At 41.5% G+C, this 17,719-nt stretch overlaps 1 protein-coding gene, 1 long non-coding RNA gene and 3 other non-coding genes across 5 annotated transcripts in view; 2 read left to right on the top strand and 3 right to left on the bottom strand.

Annotated features, from left to right (window-relative positions):
• Window positions 1–3,246: 3,246 nt before the first annotated feature.
• On the bottom strand, window positions 3,247–3,318 carry trnaq-cug. The gene has a single exon. It is a non-coding gene; the product is annotated as a tRNA-Gln (tRNA).
• Window positions 3,319–3,716: 398 nt separating this feature from the next.
• On the bottom strand, window positions 3,717–3,799 carry trnal-cag. Its single transcript has one exon. It is a non-coding gene; the product is annotated as a tRNA-Leu (tRNA).
• Window positions 3,800–4,068: 269 nt separating this feature from the next.
• On the top strand, window positions 4,069–4,140 carry trnaq-uug. The gene has a single exon. It is a non-coding gene; the product is annotated as a tRNA-Gln (tRNA).
• A 4,781-nt stretch (window positions 4,141–8,921) lies between these two features.
• On the top strand, window positions 8,922–15,907 carry LOC121505741. The gene is made up of 3 exons (XR_005991584.1): window positions 8,922–8,961; window positions 12,020–12,189; window positions 15,753–15,907. It is a non-coding gene; the product is annotated as an uncharacterized LOC121505741 (long non-coding RNA).
• Window positions 15,908–16,928: 1,021 nt separating this feature from the next.
• Window positions 16,929–17,719, bottom strand: part of LOC121505756 (transcription factor ETV6-like) — a 60,903-nt gene continuing 60,112 nt past the window's right edge. Inside the window, exon 4 of the mRNA XM_041781310.1 lies at window positions 16,929–16,969. Within this exon, the coding sequence (XP_041637244.1) occupies window positions 16,929–16,969 (41 nt within the window). The remainder of the gene's footprint in view (window positions 16,970–17,719) is intronic.

Below are 17,719 nucleotides of genomic sequence, written 5' to 3'. Positions count from 1 at the left end.
TTCAGAGTGGTCACATCCAGGCAGCTGTGTTGCCCTCCGCTGAACTGGACAACGTCTGTTTTTAATGAAAGAGTGGATGCTTGGGTGTGTGATTACAACCAGTAGTCGACTGTTTGCACATAAGCACAAACCAGAGGCTGCGCTGGACTTTTTTGTTGTCCGTCACTCCTTTAAAACCCCGCTGGATCCATCCTGACACAGAGCTTCATACAGCACACGCTCATGCATCACAGCACTGAGACAAGCTGGAGAGATGGAGAACAGCTTTTTAATTCAGTCTCTGTTATGACCTGTGAGTAGACTACAAACATATGCCTTCATCTGTTATATTTCCATGACTGATATCATAGAAACAACGAGAGAGAGAGAGAGAGAGAGAGAGGCGAGCAAGAGAGAGAGAGAAGCGAACAAGAGAGAGTAGTGAGCAAAAGAGAGTAAAGCAACAGGCGCTGACATTACCATCATTCACCATCTCTCTGTTATATTTCCATGGTTGATATCCACATGATAAATGAGCAAACTTTGGCGTTTACAGCGAGGTTTCAGTGGTGAGCAAGCGAGGTGGAAGCAGCGGGAACTGTTTTGAATCATCAGTCACCTTGGACTGATACGAAATTCCACATAAAATCGAACCTGTTACGAAAAAACAGGAAATAAAACAACAATTTTGGCATCAGTGTGCAGACATGATTAGAACAACATAAAATAGGCTCACTGTCCAAAGGCTTCTGCATGCCGACCTGTTTACTGAAACACCTGCAGCAGCCTCTCTGTGCTGCCAGCACGGAGACCGACACGCTTTCATAAATCTACGATGTCGAGGTCAGTGAGAGAGCCACTGGCTACAAGATTTTTAACAGATTAAATCACCTCCTTGATGGTCCATGTGAGCAAAATGGTAAAGGTCTAGTTGCCCCCCCTTGTGGCCCAACTGTTGAAAAACACACGTTGGCAAAACACACTAAACTGCCCTTTTGGGTGAAGAAAACGCTAAACCAAACGCTAAACTCCAACAGAACATTAGGACCAAGAAATACTATGAAACATTACTGTTGCAATGACTTTTATGTTGGGCCCTTTTTTGATCTATATTGATCCAGAACTGTATCTCACAGAACCAGTTTGGATTATCTGGTGCTAATATGGTGTTAAAATGCACTAGAATACAGGAAATGGCATCTACTTCATTGAAAATGTTCTGGGTGAAGACCCCCAGACCCCCTAGGGATTTATTTATTTTTTTATTTCTGTGTTCTTCACAGTCCAACGTTGAATCTACACAGTTCTTGTGGATGCTGATCCTGACTACAAACTAACTGAGTAGTCTGTCTAGTCAGTCTGTTTTAAGGCTATATAATGTGTCATTTGTAGAACATATAAACATGTCTAAAGTGCCCTCGAAAACACGCCAAACTTAGTGCCCTCTTCAGTGGCGAGAATGTGCTGTATGTGCCCTTTTTCTTCTTTTCGCCCCTGCCCTTGAAAAAGTCTGTGCACACCACTGCCAGGCTTTTTGCCTTTGTCAGTGAGTCAGTTGTTCTTTAAGCAAAACTACAGCCCTGATCCTTTCACCAACAGTCTGGTCGGTCATTTTGAATACTGTTATTGAATATTGTTATTGATGTCTCATTCAGTGGCAGTACCAGCAGGTGTCAGTGGAGCATCAAGCTCCTAAGCGGAGGTGCTGTGCTTGCGCGTTGGGTCACTGTCCAGAAGAGGTGAATGATTTAATCTCTGGTTTCCTCCAACAGTGGCAGGTGAGTTCACCTGGATTTGTGTACAGATAAAAACGTCACAGTACACAGCAGCGTGTGCCACAGAATGCATCTTTTTAGATGCTGTCATGAATCACCCATTAAAGCTGTCAGCTGTGGACAGGACAGGAGAGCGTCCCAGCAAACTGGTAAGAAGTGCCGGTGTTCTGTCAGATTTTGCTTCCTTGTCAGATTTTGCTACCTATCGACTACCCTAACCCTTATGGGCGTGACGCTGATGGCGTAGGGTGCATCACAAAGTAGCAATTTTTGATTGGTAGCAAAAACTGACAGAACACCGGTACGCTGGAAGAAGTCCCACTACGCCAAGGGGCAAAATTTAGAAGCCCACTTAAAACACTGATTAGAATTATCAGAGGTATCATTTTCTTGTTTATCTGTATTTATTGTCACCGTTTTAAACCTGTTGTGTTATTTAAATGTATATTTTGACACTTCTCCTCCCTGTTATTCCCAATTAGTTGACTAGAAAAAATCTGACCAATTTCCACTGTGTAAGTGGTTAGTCAAAGACAGCCCTAATGACTTCACTGAAAATAATGATAGTAATTTAAAGACACATGATTTACATGAAATGAATCTATGATGAGCACACACTTTAAGTGTTACAAAAAAAAGTCTAAGTTATATTTCTGATGTATTTTTAAGATTTGATTGATCCACTTTCCCCACATGTTTAATTTATGAGTGCAGGAACAGTGCACACTTATTCTAATGTTTTGGGTGCAGATGGTATTCAGTTCAGCTCACTTGTTTGTATGTGTCCTCTTATCCAAACACACACTGACACACAGCTGTCTGTGGCTTCATGGGATACTGCTGTGAAGATTTCAAGCCTGGTCCAGGTTTGCTTGCATCCCCATCTTGTGGACTTAAAAGGAACTACAGAAGAAGTGGTGTGGAGGATTGTAACAGCTTATTCTCAGCAAAAGTATACTGTATATTGACATGAAATATGTTTGAATGCATATGTATTATCACCTTCATAATGATGTACAGTCAGAAATAATGTGAAAGACTTTGAACAGAGATTACAAGTCTTCTTGTGCAGTGTGCAATAACCAACAAGTGTTAAAGTTACTAGAGCCCATACAGATGAAATAAAAACAGGATCAATTCTGTTAAAAACTATTTTAAAGTTATGTTTTAGATAGTTATGCTGCTGTAGGCTTGGATTGGCACCATGTCAAGGTTGTCTGATGTGGAATTTCATAATAAAATAATTATTTGAAGTAGTTGAAAAATTTGAAATATTTTGAAATAATTAAGAAACTCCCTGTTGCCACAGAGTCATTCCACCTTAGATTGATAGTTGGCAACCCCACAATGCATGTGGCACAGTAACAAGGCAAACTGAAGTGGAATTTCAGAATAAAAGCCTTCTCAAATGTGTCACATCCACTGTCTAACTGTCTAACTGCCTAACTTTAAATTGAAATAATTAAGAAACTCCTTGTTATTTCTTAAAGTAAGGTCCCACCGAGATTTGAACTGGGATCGCTGGATTCAGAGTCCAGAGTGCTGACCATTACACCATGGAACCAGTGAAGAGGCTGTATTCCCTTCCATGTACTGGGACATGGACACATGTCAAAGTGACGGCAAAAGGACATCAGACATATGAAAACAAATACCTGTGGAACAGAGCAGAGAATGAAACGCCAGACCTTGCTGGGTGGACTAAACAACAAGGACAGCAACACTGCTGAATCTGAGAACACTATGCCAAATGTTCCATTAAAGCTTTGTGTATATGTAGAAATCAGGCTGAGCACAGCCCAGGCATGCTTTCGTTGAGTGTGAGCACACATTATGAACTGCTCCAGCTGTCTTGTTAGTTTTACAGATTCTTGTTAGCATGTCCTCTGACGCCCAAGATGTTGTGACACGCTGAAGCTGTGTTTCAGGTTTCAGACAACACCGAGAGGGACAAGAACATAGTGTCAGAAGTGGGATTCAAGCCCACGCCTCCAGAGGAGACTGCGACCTGAACACAGAGCCTTGGACTGCTCGGCCATTCTGACTTCATGAGCACGTCTCACCACAGCCTGCTCTGGCAAATATAGCCTTGGAGGCTTCTTTCAGACACTGGAGTGCTTTTACACCTCACTGCTGGGACATGCTGATTTAAGTCTGTTCCAAGATTGGACAAAGAGTGACTCAACATTGAAAATCTGCCAAAACGCGCAGACAGAACCACTTTGGAGGAACTGTCATCCTGGTGGGCTCATCAACAATTCACTGCCATATTGCCAGGATCCCATTCCTGTCTACAACAGGTGACAGGGCTCATGGTCCCATGGTGTAATGGTTAGCATGCTGGACTTTGAATCCAGTGATCCGAGTTCAAATCTCGGTGGGACCTTCTCTTAGAGAACACAGCTGCTTGGTGAAGTGTTCAGAATGGGAAAGCCTTCCTCCAGAGATGTTGCAGTGTGGTCAAACACACAATCTATGATTCCAAAACCCTTCAGCTTGGATGCCTTTGACAACCGTGCCAAAGAAATTCTTTCCAAGTGGACTGGCCATTTCATGGTCACATGAAACGTCTTCCTGTTGTACTGAAACGTCTTCCTGTTGCACTGAAAAGTCGTCCTGTGACACTGAAACGTCTTCCTGTTGTACTGAAACGTCTTCCTGTTGCACTGAAAAGTCATCCTGTGACACTGAAACGTCTTCCTGTTGTACTGAAACGTCTTCCTGTTGCACTGAAAAGTCGTCCTGTGACACTGAAACGTCTTCCTGTTGTACTGAAACGTCTTCCTGTGACACTGAAACGTCTTCCTGTTGTACTGAAACGTCTTCCTGTTGTACTGAAACGTCTTCCTGTTACACTGAAACGTCTTCCTGTGACACTGAAACGCCTTCGTGTTACACTGAAAAAAAATCTGTTGCACTGAAACGTCTTCCTGTTACACTGAAACGTCTTCCTGTGACACTGAAACGTCTTCCTGTGACACTGAAACGTCTTCCTGGTGAGCTGAAATGCCTTCCTGTTGAACTGAAATGTCTTCCTGTTGCACTGAAACGTCTTCCTGTTGCACTGAAACGTCTTCCTGTTGTACTGAAACGTCTTCCTGTTGTACTGAAACGTCTTCCTGTGACACTGAAACGTCTTCCTTTTGTACTGAAACGTCTTCCTGTTGCACTGAAACGTCTTCCTGTTGTACTGAAACGTCTTCCTGTTGTACTGAAACGTCTTCCTGTGACACTGAAACGTCTTCCTTTTGTACTGAAACGTCTTCCTGTTGTACTGAAACGTCTTCCTGTTGTACTGAAACGTCTTCCTGTGACACTGAAACGTCTTCCTTTTGTACTGAAACGTCTTCCTGTTGTACTGAAACGTCTTCCTGTTGTACTGAAACGTCTTCCTGTGACACTGAAACGTCTTCCTTTTGTACTGAAACGTCTTCCTGTTGTACTGAAACGTCTTCCTGTGACACTGAAACGTCTTCCTTTTGTACTGAAACGTCTTCCTGTTGTACTGAAACGTCTTCCTGTTGTACTGAAACGTCTTCCTGTGACACTGAAACGTCTTCCTGTTGTACTGAAACGTCTTCCTGTGACACTGAAACGTCAGTGTATGAGAGCGTCGTCAGTAGTGTGTATGAGAGCGTTTCAGTAGGGTTTGTGAGAGCGTTTCAGTAGTGTGTGTGAGAGCGTTTTAGTAGTGTGTATGAGAGCGTTTTAGTAGTGTGTATGAGAGCGTTTCAGTAGTGTGTATGAGAGCGTTTTAGTAGTGTGTATGAGAGCGTTTCAGTAGTGTGTATGAGAGCGTTTTAGTAGTGTGTATGAGAGCGTTTCAGTAGTGTGTGTGAGAGCGTTTCAGTAGTGTGTGTGAGAGCGTTTCAGTAGTGTGTATGAGAGCGTTTCAGTAGTGTGTATGAGAGCGTTTCAGTAGTGTGTATGAGAGCGTTTCAGTAGTGTGTATGAGAGCGTTTCAGTAGTGTGTATGAGAGCGTTTCAGTAGTGTATGAGAGCGTTTCAGTAGTGTGTATGAGAGCGTTTCAGTAGTGTGTATGAGAGCGTTTCAGTAGTGTGTATGAAAGCGTTTCAGTAGTGTGTATGAGAGCGTTTCAGTAGTGTGTATGAGAGCGTTTCAGTAGTGTGTATGAGAGCGTTTCAGTAGTGTGTATGAGAGCGTTTCAGTAGTGTGTATGAGAGCGTTTCAGTAGTGTGTATGAAAGCGTTTCAGTAGTGTGTATGAGAGCGTTTCAGTAGTGTGTGTGAGAGCGTTTCAGTAGTGTGTGTGAGAGCGTTTCAGTAGTGTGTATGAGAGCGTTTCAGTAGTGTGTGTGAGAGCGTTTTAGTAGTGTGTATGAGAGCGTTTCAGTAGTGTGTGTGAGAGCGTTTTAGTAGTGTGTGTGAGAGCGTTTCAGCAGTGTGTGTGAGAGCGTTTTAGTAGTGTGTGTGAGAGCGTTTTAGTAGTGTGTGTGAGAGCGTTTCAGCAGTGTGTGTGAGAGCGTTTTAGTAGTGTGTATGAGAGCGTTTCAGTAGTGTGTGTGAGAGCGTTTTAGTAGTGTGTGTGAGAGCGTTTTAGTAGTGTGTGTGAGAGCGTTTCAGTAGTGTGTATGAGAGCGTTTCAGCAGTGTGTGTGAGAGCGTTTTAGTAGTGTGTGTGAGAGCGTTTCAGTAGTGTGTGTGAGAGCGTTTCAGTAGTGTGTGTGAGAGCGTTTCAGTAGTGTGTATGAGAGCGTTTCAGTAGTGTGTGTGAGAGCGTTTCAGTAGTGTGTGTGAGAGCGTTTCAGTAGTGTGTGTGAGAGCGTTTCAGTAGTGTGTATGAGAGCGTTTCAGTAGTGTGTGTGAGAGCGTTTCAGTAGTGTGTGTGAGAGCGTTTCAGCAGTGTGTGTGAGAGCGTTTTAGTAGTGTGTGTGAGAGAGCAGAACATATCAGTAGTGTGTGTGAAAGCATTTCACTTATTAGTGTGAGGTTTTTACTATAGTGTGTGAATACGTTTTGTTTTATATGTGTGTGTGTGTGTGTGTGTGTGAATGGTAATCCTGAATAATGTCCCTGACGGCCCCTCATACACATCTCCTCTCTGTGATTTTCAAACCGACTACTGGCCCCGCCCACTCAACTGACGAGTATTTAAAACAACCAATCACAACGCAGATACCAGGCACGTAACCCGAAGAAGATTCAAAATAAAGTTAAAACAGCACATAGTGACATGGAAGCCTCAAAAATAAAACCACAAACCTGGAGTAAATAAAACCAGCCATGTGAAAAAGTCTGAAACAGTCCCTAATAAGATAAGGGGTTTAGTCCATGGTCCAGACCAGATCTCTGTGATGGTCTAGTGCAGTGGTTCTCAAATGGGGGTAGGTGAAGGCACTCCAGGGGGTACTTGAGATTTTAAAATATATTCAGGCTATTTGAGAAAAATAATGCCTTTTTATGCGTGTCTGGAGCGACACGATGTTGCCAGTATATTACTTTCTAAAACCACATTGGTGCTGCGAACGTCTGCCGTGTGTTTTCTCTGTCCTCTGATAAACAGTGATATTTACTGGAGCGGATATAAAAGGAGGTTTTTCCCTCTCTGTCCTTCACTCCGTGCGTGACGCGGCACTTTTACGCACAGCCAGGACATCAGTGCCGTTTAGTTTCACTGTTTCATTCACTGTGCCAGCCAAGTTTGTAAGAGGAGGGACTGACTTTTCATTCATTTTATGTCAGATATGATCAGTAAGAGTAATAGGACACAGCTGAGGGTCACGGTGAAAGGAGTTAACTCTCTCCACAGCGCACAGACTGGCTCACCTGGTCGTGTTTCAGACTGGTCAGAGGAGTCATTTCAGAGAGCTGGTTGATCCGGAGCATTTATAATCGTATGTCTGAGGTCAGAGGAGACTGTGTTGGTAAATATTTCACTGGAATAAAGGCCTGTTAGTTCAGAAACAGCTCCAGCTGTGTGAGTACCGTATTTGCGCTCATGTGGACGTGTCTGGCTGCCTGCTCCCTGTCTCCCTCTCTACCAGGCTACATGAGGCAAAAACACAAGCACTGATACAGACAGATGTGAGGAGAGGACAAACATCAGGTGGTGTTAGAGAGGAGGACGCTTTTGTTCCTCTGTCTGCCTTAAAAATCAGCACCACCACCATGTGCGCTCGTCGCAGCGAAACTTTGAAAAGATATCCACAGCAATTTTGCGCTGCAAAATTAGGTGATGTTGCAGGTGTGGAAGCCTGCACTGACTCGCTACAGGTTAAAAAAAGTAAATATTTAGTGTGAATGTTTTCAACGAAAAATTTGCACCTGCAGTGTAAGGACCTTTTTGTGAATAAATGCTGAGCTATAACTAAGTTCCTGATTTCAGTTTGAGAAGAGATCTTTATTATGATCTCAAAAAGGGGCACTAAGCTGTCTTTTTATAATTAGTTAAATATTTACAGGTTTTTAGTTCTTTCTAGCTCAGTGTTTATATTCCCAAATAGTTCCAGAGAGCCTGCTGCAGCTGGGCAGAGTTTTGCACACCTCTGGGTTTAATGGTTTAAAGCCTTTCCACTCACTGTTTTCACTACATTAATTTGAATTCGCACATTTAGTGATGAGAGACTTTGCCATGAATTTAGTGATGCATTTTTAACATTTAAAATGTTTGAAAAAATATTTGTAATTTAAAATTGTTTATCAGTTACAAAGTTTGATAAATCAGACGGCTATCACAGCTCTCTTTAATGTCTTTCTTTTTGGCCAAAAAGCTTTGCGCTGTTTAGGGGTACATGACTGAAAAAAGATTGAGAACCACTGGTCTAGTGAAGCTAAAAGCAGTCTAGTAGTAGTACTTGTGGACATTTTAACATCTACTTGTTCACTAAAATAAACCTTTTGGTAATCATATTATTTATTGAGGTTACCGTCAGAATTTGTACTATGGTCATTTAAGATTTGATGAAAAACTAAATATTCTAATAAAAATAGTCATTTTAATCATCTTATCAATTAACTGTGTGCAGAAAGATCATCTTAAAATGATTTTTCTCATTCTACGTCCGTGTTTTCTGATGTACCACTGTAACCTGAATGAAACCGTAAATGTTAACCGAATAAAGGTTTGCGATTTGAATCCGCGCATGCGCTGTTGAATCAGACAACGTCGGTTCGGATTGCATCAGACAGCTCCCTTCACTTCTGAACACAGCGGCGGTGTGAACGCTGGTTCTGCCGGTAGCACCGAAGTAAGTTCTGGTTTTTAGTCTTTATTGTCGACATTACGGCCAGGGTGCAGTTTGACTTTAAGCTTTATGCTCATTATTTGATTCTGAAGACTTGCTCCTCTTTCTAAATGTCGTTTTAATCACTATAAACTCCGCTACGATTTACACCGCAGACAAGCTACTGAAGGCTGTTTTCTGACGATCATGTCCACATACAGTTACGCAGACACTTTCTCCGCCATTATTCACCCCAGCCTCTTTAACACTCTGGAGGAACGCGTCGAATTTGCTGAAAGAAGAAACGGTAGTCCGAAATAGGCAGTAAAAACCCAGCAGCCATTACAGCTCCGCGGTGAAGATCAGGGCCCGTCGACGTGGTTCAGATAATCAGAGCTAATGTCCTGTTAGCCTGGTTCAGTTACCTGATGACTGAAGGCTGGCTAAGTCCGTTCCTCCACGGCTGAATCCGCTAAATCAGTGACGTTAACTGGAACCAGGCATGCGTGATCAGGATACCTGCGCGTGCCCGTTCTACATAAAACGGGAGCAGTGTAGATCACGGAAATCCCGATTGTCTGTCATAATTCATGGCCAATAGTAAGGAAAGCGACATTTTTCACACAAACAGAGCAGCTATTAATTTAGATGTGTGTTTGCCTGCCCTGGAGCAGGTTTAAGTTTATTGATCTGTTGCCATAGTGATTTAGCTTAACCTGCTTCGAGGCACGGAACAAGCCTGACATGACGTCAGGTTATCCTGAAATTATCCAGCTAACTGAGTTAGCCAGGTACGAGGAACGGGGCCCAGGCTTAGTTTGAACATGTCAGTAAAACAGCCAAACGTGAAGGCGTGCTGGTAAGGTCCGTGTTTGAGCTAGAAAAGATCAAACGGCTCTGTGTGTTTATGTCTGTTAATGCTGAGTGGTTTTACATTTAAACAGGCTCGTTAGGAGCACAAAGACGGGGGTGTTCAGGTGTTTTATGGGCTCATTCTAGGAGCTTCTACGACGACGCTATGGCAGGGCAGAGAAAACACAGCGATTAGCATGGCTATTCATGGTTTGGTCACATTTCTGAGAGGATAGTCAGCTAGGACTGAATATTTAAGCTGCTGGTGACTAGTTTATTCTGTCAATGTTAGTATTTAAAGGGCTCCAAAAGTCTAAACGTGCTGGTTTATGAACAGATGAACTCTCAAACGTGCTGGTTTATGAACAGATGAACTCTCAAACGTGCTGGTTTATGAACAGATGAACTCTCAAACGTGCTGGTTTATGAACAGATGAACTCTCAAACGTGCTGGTTTATGAACATGCTGGTTTATGAACAGATGAACTCTCAAACATGCTGGTTTATGAACAGATGAACTCTCAAACGTGCTGGTTTATGAACAGATGAACTCTCAAACGTGCTGGTTTATAAACAGATGAATCTCAAACCTGATGGTTTATGAAACGATGAATCTCAAACGTGCTGGTTTATGAACAGATGAACTCTCAAACGTGCTGGTTTATGAACAGATGAACTCTCAAACGTGCTGGTTTATGAACAGATGAACTCTCAAACGTGCTGGTTTATGAACATGCTGGTTTATGAACAGATGAACTCTCAAACATGCTGGTTTATGAACAGATGAACTCTCAAACGTGCTGGTTTATAAACAGATGAATCTCAAACGTGCTGGTTTATGAACAGATGAATCTCAAACGTGCTGGTTTATGAACAGATGAATCTCAAACATGCTGGTTTATGAACAGAAGAACTCTCAAACGTGCTGGTTTATGAACAGATGAACTCTCAAACGTGCTGGTTTATGAACAGATGAACTCTCAAACGTGCTGGTTTATGAACAGATGAACTCTCAAACGTGCTGGTTTATGAACAGATGAACTCTCAAACGTGCTGGTTTATGAACATGCTGGTTTATGAACAGATGAACTCTCAAACATGCTGGTTTATGAACAGATGAACTCTCAAACATGCTGGTTTATGAACAGATGAACTCTCAAACATGCTGGTTTATGAACAGATGAACTCTCAAACGTGCTGGTTTATGAACAGATGAACTCTCAAACGTGCTGGTTTATAAACAGATGAATCTCAAACGTGCTGGTTTATGAACAGATGAATCTCAAACGTGCTGGTTTATGAACAGATGAACTCTCAAACGTGCTGGTTTATGAACAGATGAACTCTCAAACGTGCTGGTTTATGAACAGATGAACTCTCAAACGTGCTGGTTTATGAACATGCTGGTTTATGAACAGATGAACTCTCAAACATGCTGGTTTATGAACAGATGAACTCTCAAACGTGCTGGTTTATGAACAGATGAACTCTCAAACGTGCTGGTTTATAAACAGATGAATCTCAAACGTGCTGGTTTATGAACAGATGAATCTCAAACGTGCTGGTTTATAAACAGATGAATCTCAAACGTGCTGGTTTATGAACAGATGAATCTCAAACATGCTGGTTTATGAACAGAAGAACTCTCAAACGTGCTGGTTTATGAACAGATGAACTCTCAAACATGCTGGTTTATGAACAGATGAACTCTCAAACGTGCTGGTTTATGAACAGATGAACTCTCAAATGTGCTGGCATGGTCAGTGTTCTCTAAATTTCCTAAACGTCCAGCATGTTCTGTTCAAGACCAGGATTTTGCAGCAGTTTTCAGACTGTTGTTGAGACAAACTGCATAGCACCTAGTGAGGCTCTAAGCTGTCAGGCCAAAACACAGCTAATGGAAATAAAGAGAGCATTCACCACACATACATGAAGCATTATTGTGTGTTTATGTGCGTTAAATGTTAGAATTAGGAAACCTCTGCCTGCTAGTAATAAAGTTGATATTGGTGTGTTTTCCTCTTTAATATGAGTATGGCCCTCAAATTCAGTTCAGTTAAAAGCTTTTTAATGGTTTCTCTATCAATCTAGGATTAGTTTTAAAAATGCGTGTGAGTTGTCACTGAACACTTCACATAGAAAGAACATGAATTATCATAAGCTTTTACAATTATCTATAAGAAAGTGATCTGTTCTTTCCTTAAAGAAAGTCTTTGTTGTTGTCCTGCAGTTCTGCTCACCCATGGCTGTGGTGATGTCTGCTCATGCTCAGTAGCCAGCGCTATCGAAGAGACCCAGATCCTCAGATTGACCCTGCCAGGTGGAATCCCAAACACTGCTGAGGAACAACGACGATCCATGAAAAGATGGCCTCAACTTCTCTATGAAAGGCTTGAGGTGGTGAGTGGTAGCCCCCCAGCTGATGATGTTAAAGATGGTCTAAACTTCTCTATGAAAGGCTTGAGGTGGTGAGTGGTAGCCCCCCAGCTGATGATGTTAAAGATGGTCTAAACTTCTCTATGAAAGGCTTGAGGTGGTGAGTGGTAGCCCCCCAGCTGATGATGTTAAAGATGGTCTAAACTTCTCTATGAAAGGCTTGAGGTGGTGAGTGGTAGCCCCCCAGCTGATGATGTTAAAGATGGTCTAAACTTCTCTATGAAAGGCTTGAGGTGGTGAGTGGTAGCCCCCCAGCTGATGATGTTAACTCATTGAGTGCCAGCCCTTTTATAAAATGGAAAGTGACTTGTGCCAGCGTTTTTGGCCATTTTAAGTCATCTTTCAAGACCCACAGAATATATATATATATATATATATATATATATATATATATATATATATATATATATATATATATATTTTTTTTTTTTTTTTTTACTAATACCAAATACCTCAAATGAAAGAGGAAACTCCTTATTTCATCATGGAAAAAAACGTTTGTTTGCAGCTAGGGATGCACAGATACCGATCCTGGTATCTGTAACGGCCCGATCCAGCCCCTCAAAGCTGGATCGAGTATCGGTGGGAAAGGGCCGATCCGTGGTGCCGATCCAGGCAACCAGCTCTAAGCCTTTTTTACAAGGGTGTTTGCACTATTTTCTCACAGAACTGTCACTTTGTTTACAGTATGTGGTTAAAAACACGTGTGTAATACAGTTTTGTACTGGAATGTTACCTCTGATGCACTTTCTTTGTTTTGTTGCTGCATTACCAGTCTACTGAGTATAAAAGTTTACAATTGAATCGTAATTTCTGTAAGTTCTAAAGCATTGTTTTTACCAAACTGCTGGTAAAAATTTAAACACTTTATAGTTTAAATAGATATCAACTTCAGTTATCTATATGTACCTATTTTTTGCCTTTTAAACAATTGGCAGTCTTATCTTACAGTAGGGCATGCAGGTGTTCTTTTAACACTGGTATCGGATCAGTATCGGTATCGGAATCAGTATCGGGACCAGAAAAGGTGGATCGGTGCATCCCTATTCGCAGCTTGTTCCGTTGTTGATTTATCTGAAGTTGAATAGAGACTAGTTTCACCAAAAAGACCACTTGTTTTCTAGAAAGCTGAGAAAAATGCATTTTTGTGAAAGAGAGTCTGTCAAGCAGAACAGTAGGGGTGTGACGAGACACTTATCTCACGAGACGAGACGAGGTTTTACACTTTTTAAATTTTGGAAAAAAAGTACATGGGTGGATAATATGTCCTTTATACAACTGAAAGTCATAATTAGAACACATTCAGCTCTATTCAAAAATGTTTGAATTAAGTACTAAATAGGCTATTAATGCTTCCAAAGAGTATGTTTTGTCTAACTTTGACTCAAACTGTACATTTTAATGCTCTTCAAATCAAACCTTTCATTTTAACAGTCTACAAAATCTTTAATTTACTACACTATGCTCTCATCGCTACAATTACAATGACTATTTTTAATATTATACTTAATTATGCATAATAAAAGTATTTAGATTATTTTAAAAGTACTTTAAGCACTGCTTACAACAGACTGAACTATAAAGAGCTGTATCAGTAAAATCAAACTAAAGACTTAAACTAAATCTTTAAGCCAATAACATGTTGTAATTTAAAGAAATAGATTATTGTATCGTTTTGTGGTCTTTTTTCTCATATGAGCTTAACAGTGTTGGACACGACGCACAGATGAGCGTGTGTGTTAATGTGTGTCTCTGTCTGCTGTCATACAACAAACAGGGCGCGATAACTAAAGCTTTAACTTCGCTTTTTGGAGCTAACAGTGGACTCTATGGTGCTAAAACAGAGTTTGTTTAGCTACATTTACCGCTGCAGTATGCAGACCTGTTGCGCTACATGTTGAGCTTCTGACTGATGATACGCGCAGCCAACAGCTGATGGATGTGTGACTGACAGACGGTGAGACGAGAAGGAGGATCATGGATCATGTGTGGCCCAAGTAGCGCACGCGAGGGGGTGGTTGGAGCGGTCATCTTAATGGATACCGGATCAGCTCCGTTTCCTCATTTGCTCTCTCACCAACAGTTTTAAAGTGTCCAGGGCATGTTTGTGATCTTTTATAACTTCCAGTTTGGTATTGTTTTCTGTAAGAGCTGCTGCTCCAAGTGTCTGCGCATCATTGATCTTGCGAGACTGATTTTTCTGCAACAAGAAATCTCGTGGCATAATAATAATTTTGCCTTCAATGACATAAAAGACATCTGAAAATTGTATTACAAATGTTATTTTACTGTAAAATTAATAGAATAAATAAAAATAAATACAAAATACAGCACAACACAACTGGATGGCCGCCACGGGACCCCCGACACGTCCACGTCCTCTCCTGCTTGCGTGTCCCCTGGCACTGCCTGTAAATTATAGAAGGAATATAATCTATAATATGTTATATATATTATATATAATCTATGATATAGATTTTTTTTTGTTCTTACCTCTTTTTCTGCCATCAGATGGTGTTGTAGAACTGCATGGGGCTTGCTCTTCTCTCAAGTCTGCTTCTGAAATCACAGGAGCATGAGTGATGGTTCCATCTGATAAATCTGTCTGAATAGTCAGTGGGTTTCTAACGTTAACTCACCTCCATCGCTCTGGGACGGAGAACAAGATCCGCTCCACTCATCCGGCAGCCATTCCTCAGAGTCTGGGTCAGAAAAGTCTGTCTCTGAAGCGTCATCACTGTAGTATCAAGCTGGCCAGTGGATGCCTTTTTCTCCGGTACACGGGGGAGACCTGGCGGCATTCTTTAGCCTCTTGGCCGGCCGAGGCAGATAAAGGAACACGCTGATGCCTGGACTCGTAACACGCTGATGCCTGGAGTAACTGATTTCTCACGCAACAGTTTAAAGTTTCTTCCAGTGTCTGCTGGAGAAACTGGCCACTTGATCCCTCAGTATTTTGGGGGCATTTTGTGCCGATACTGAGTATTTTAGAACTTTTAGCTTAGATTACCTCCATCCCTGCGTCTCCACTTCATGCTTTGCTCTACCCTCTCTTCTGACTGTAGTTTTCCCACTACATATCCCAGAAGCCCCCAAATTACTCACAGGGACCATGAGAGCGCCCCCTAGTGCCAGCCGCCAGAAAAAAACCCTTTGACGTATATATACCTCAATGGCACTCAAGCGGTTTTTAAATGACGTATAAAAACGTCAATGGCACTCAGTGAGTTAAAGATGGCCGCCCTGCTCTGTGAAGCTCAGGTAGGTGCTCCATAAAACCTGGCAAACCTCATAATAAGTTTTAAAGCACTGAATGATGTCATTTTCTGGGATAAGACTTGATTTTTGTCTTCTGTTTCACATTGCTGCTGTCTGTCACAGTACTTAGAGGTGTTTCTAGCTAGTTTTTAGCACCTGCATGGATTTATAGAAGAGGAAGAAGCATGACATTTGGGGATGTTAGTGCCTTCACTTTATTTTGAACCAGATACCAGCTCTTCATGTTCTTCTTGAAAATCTGTGTTCAGGTTGGATCAGAGAGGAGTTCAGCAGAATTTCTACAGTCTCCTTGGAGCAGAGCTTCATGTTCAGACTGGACCAGTACTCTCCGAAACACCTTTCCCTGATGAGAGCCAAGGCTGCTGTAGCAGGGACCGGAAGGAGGCCATCCTTGGACCGACAGAGTCAGGTGAGTTTGTTTGAATCATGCTTGTATGTATTAGTGATGTTAATTCATTTAAAAAATGAATCAAGTTAATCACATCACTGTGCTGTGATTAATCATGATTAATCACAATCATTAATCATGATTAATCACAGCATTTCTTTAGTTTTAGTAATTTTTAGATTTTTAAACTTTATTATTATCAAGTGTTTATTTTCATTATTTTAACCTCATGAACAGCACTTTGAAAGCTCTTTTTACTAAAAAATTATTATTATTATTATTATTATTTCTATAATCTATAAATTAACATTTAAAATTCCACCATTTACTTGTATTTTTGGTTGAGATAAATTAGTACATGAATGGTGTTTAAATGAAGAAATCTTAAACAAACTAGAGTTTTTAAACTTATCTGTGGTTTGTAAATCAGAGTGTCTTAATTCACTGATCAATAATATTTATAAACTGCAGTAGAGCCCAGCAGACAGACACATCAGGTAGAAAATAACCTGTGTTGTGAAGTGAATGATCAGGTGTGCTGTTACCCTGAGGTAGCTGAAGTAGCTGACTGATGTCCAGTGGTCTCTGGTCAGTCTAATAAATGTAGCTCGGGCCAGCTGCTCCACTTTAGCTGCTTTTTAGCTGTCATACAGTTCATGATTCTTGTGACAGTAGCAGGAGGAGTAGTCCTCCTAGGTGTTCTGTGGTACGGGTCATCAGAGGCGACCCGGATGATGTCTTGAAGCCGCTTGTCTTCAACGATGTCCATGGTCTGCAGTCTCTAGAGACCCCTTAGCGATCGCGTTAGCTTAGATGATGTTGTCTTGGGGACAAATCCAGAGGCCTGTATGACGAAGCTGGATTTTCTCTTATCGAGATAACTTCAGGATTAACCCTGGATTTTCTGTACGACACTGGTTCACTTCTTACCGGGATAAATCACCGCGGTAACTTATGCTGAACGGCTAACCTGCTCCGGAGCGATTATCTTCTGGATACGAGATCAGCGAGTATAAAAGCACCGCCTCCTGACCAATCAGTTCTCTTGGAAAATGGCCTGCCCATTCTTAGAAGATCCTGTAGACGTTGGTGCACGGGTTGTGAGAAGAGCGCTTAGGAGAGACAGAATATTTAGGGATGGATGCGATCCTTTTGATTTACTCGATGACATCCTATACGAACGGTATAGATCAGTGATACTCAACCTGTGGCTCTGGGGCCATATGTGGCTCTTTTGTGATGATTTGTGGCTCTCTTATGTCTTAATTTCAAATATTATTCCCCCAATAAAAAAGAGAAACTTTGACTCCAGAAATTATCCATTGCAAGTCACATTAATCTGTTTGTTTCCCACAGTTATACAGTTTGCTCTAATTTCCAACCAATTTCCCCCTTTTTTGCCACTTGTAATCTATTTTTACTGCTTTAAGCCCACTTTGGACACTTCTTTTTGCCACTTTCATCCTGTTGTTGCCAATTTTTCACCAGTTTTTTTGCAAATTTTTGCTTTTTTTTGGCGTTTTTGTCACCCAGTTTTCACTCATTCATACTGCATTTGGCCATTAAATGCCACTTATTCCCCTATTTTTGTCACTTTTCTCCCAGTATTTGCCACTTCTGGCCCATTTTTGTCACGTCTTTTTGTCACTTTTCAACCCATTTTGACACTTTTATCCTGCTTCTATCAATTTTTGGCCTATTTTTGCAACTTCTCACCATTTAAGCTGTATATTTCAGTTAAATTCCACTAAATTCCCATTTTCCACCTTTTTGCTCATGTTTGCCCATTTCAGTCACGTCACTGATATTTTTGCCACTTTCTGCCCT

Source organism: Cheilinus undulatus, linkage group 23 (genome assembly GCF_018320785.1).
Source record: "Cheilinus undulatus linkage group 23, ASM1832078v1, whole genome shotgun sequence".
NCBI classification, from domain to species: Eukaryota; Metazoa; Chordata; class Actinopteri; order Labriformes; family Labridae; genus Cheilinus; species Cheilinus undulatus.
This window is presented reverse-complemented; position numbering and strand designations above follow the sequence as displayed.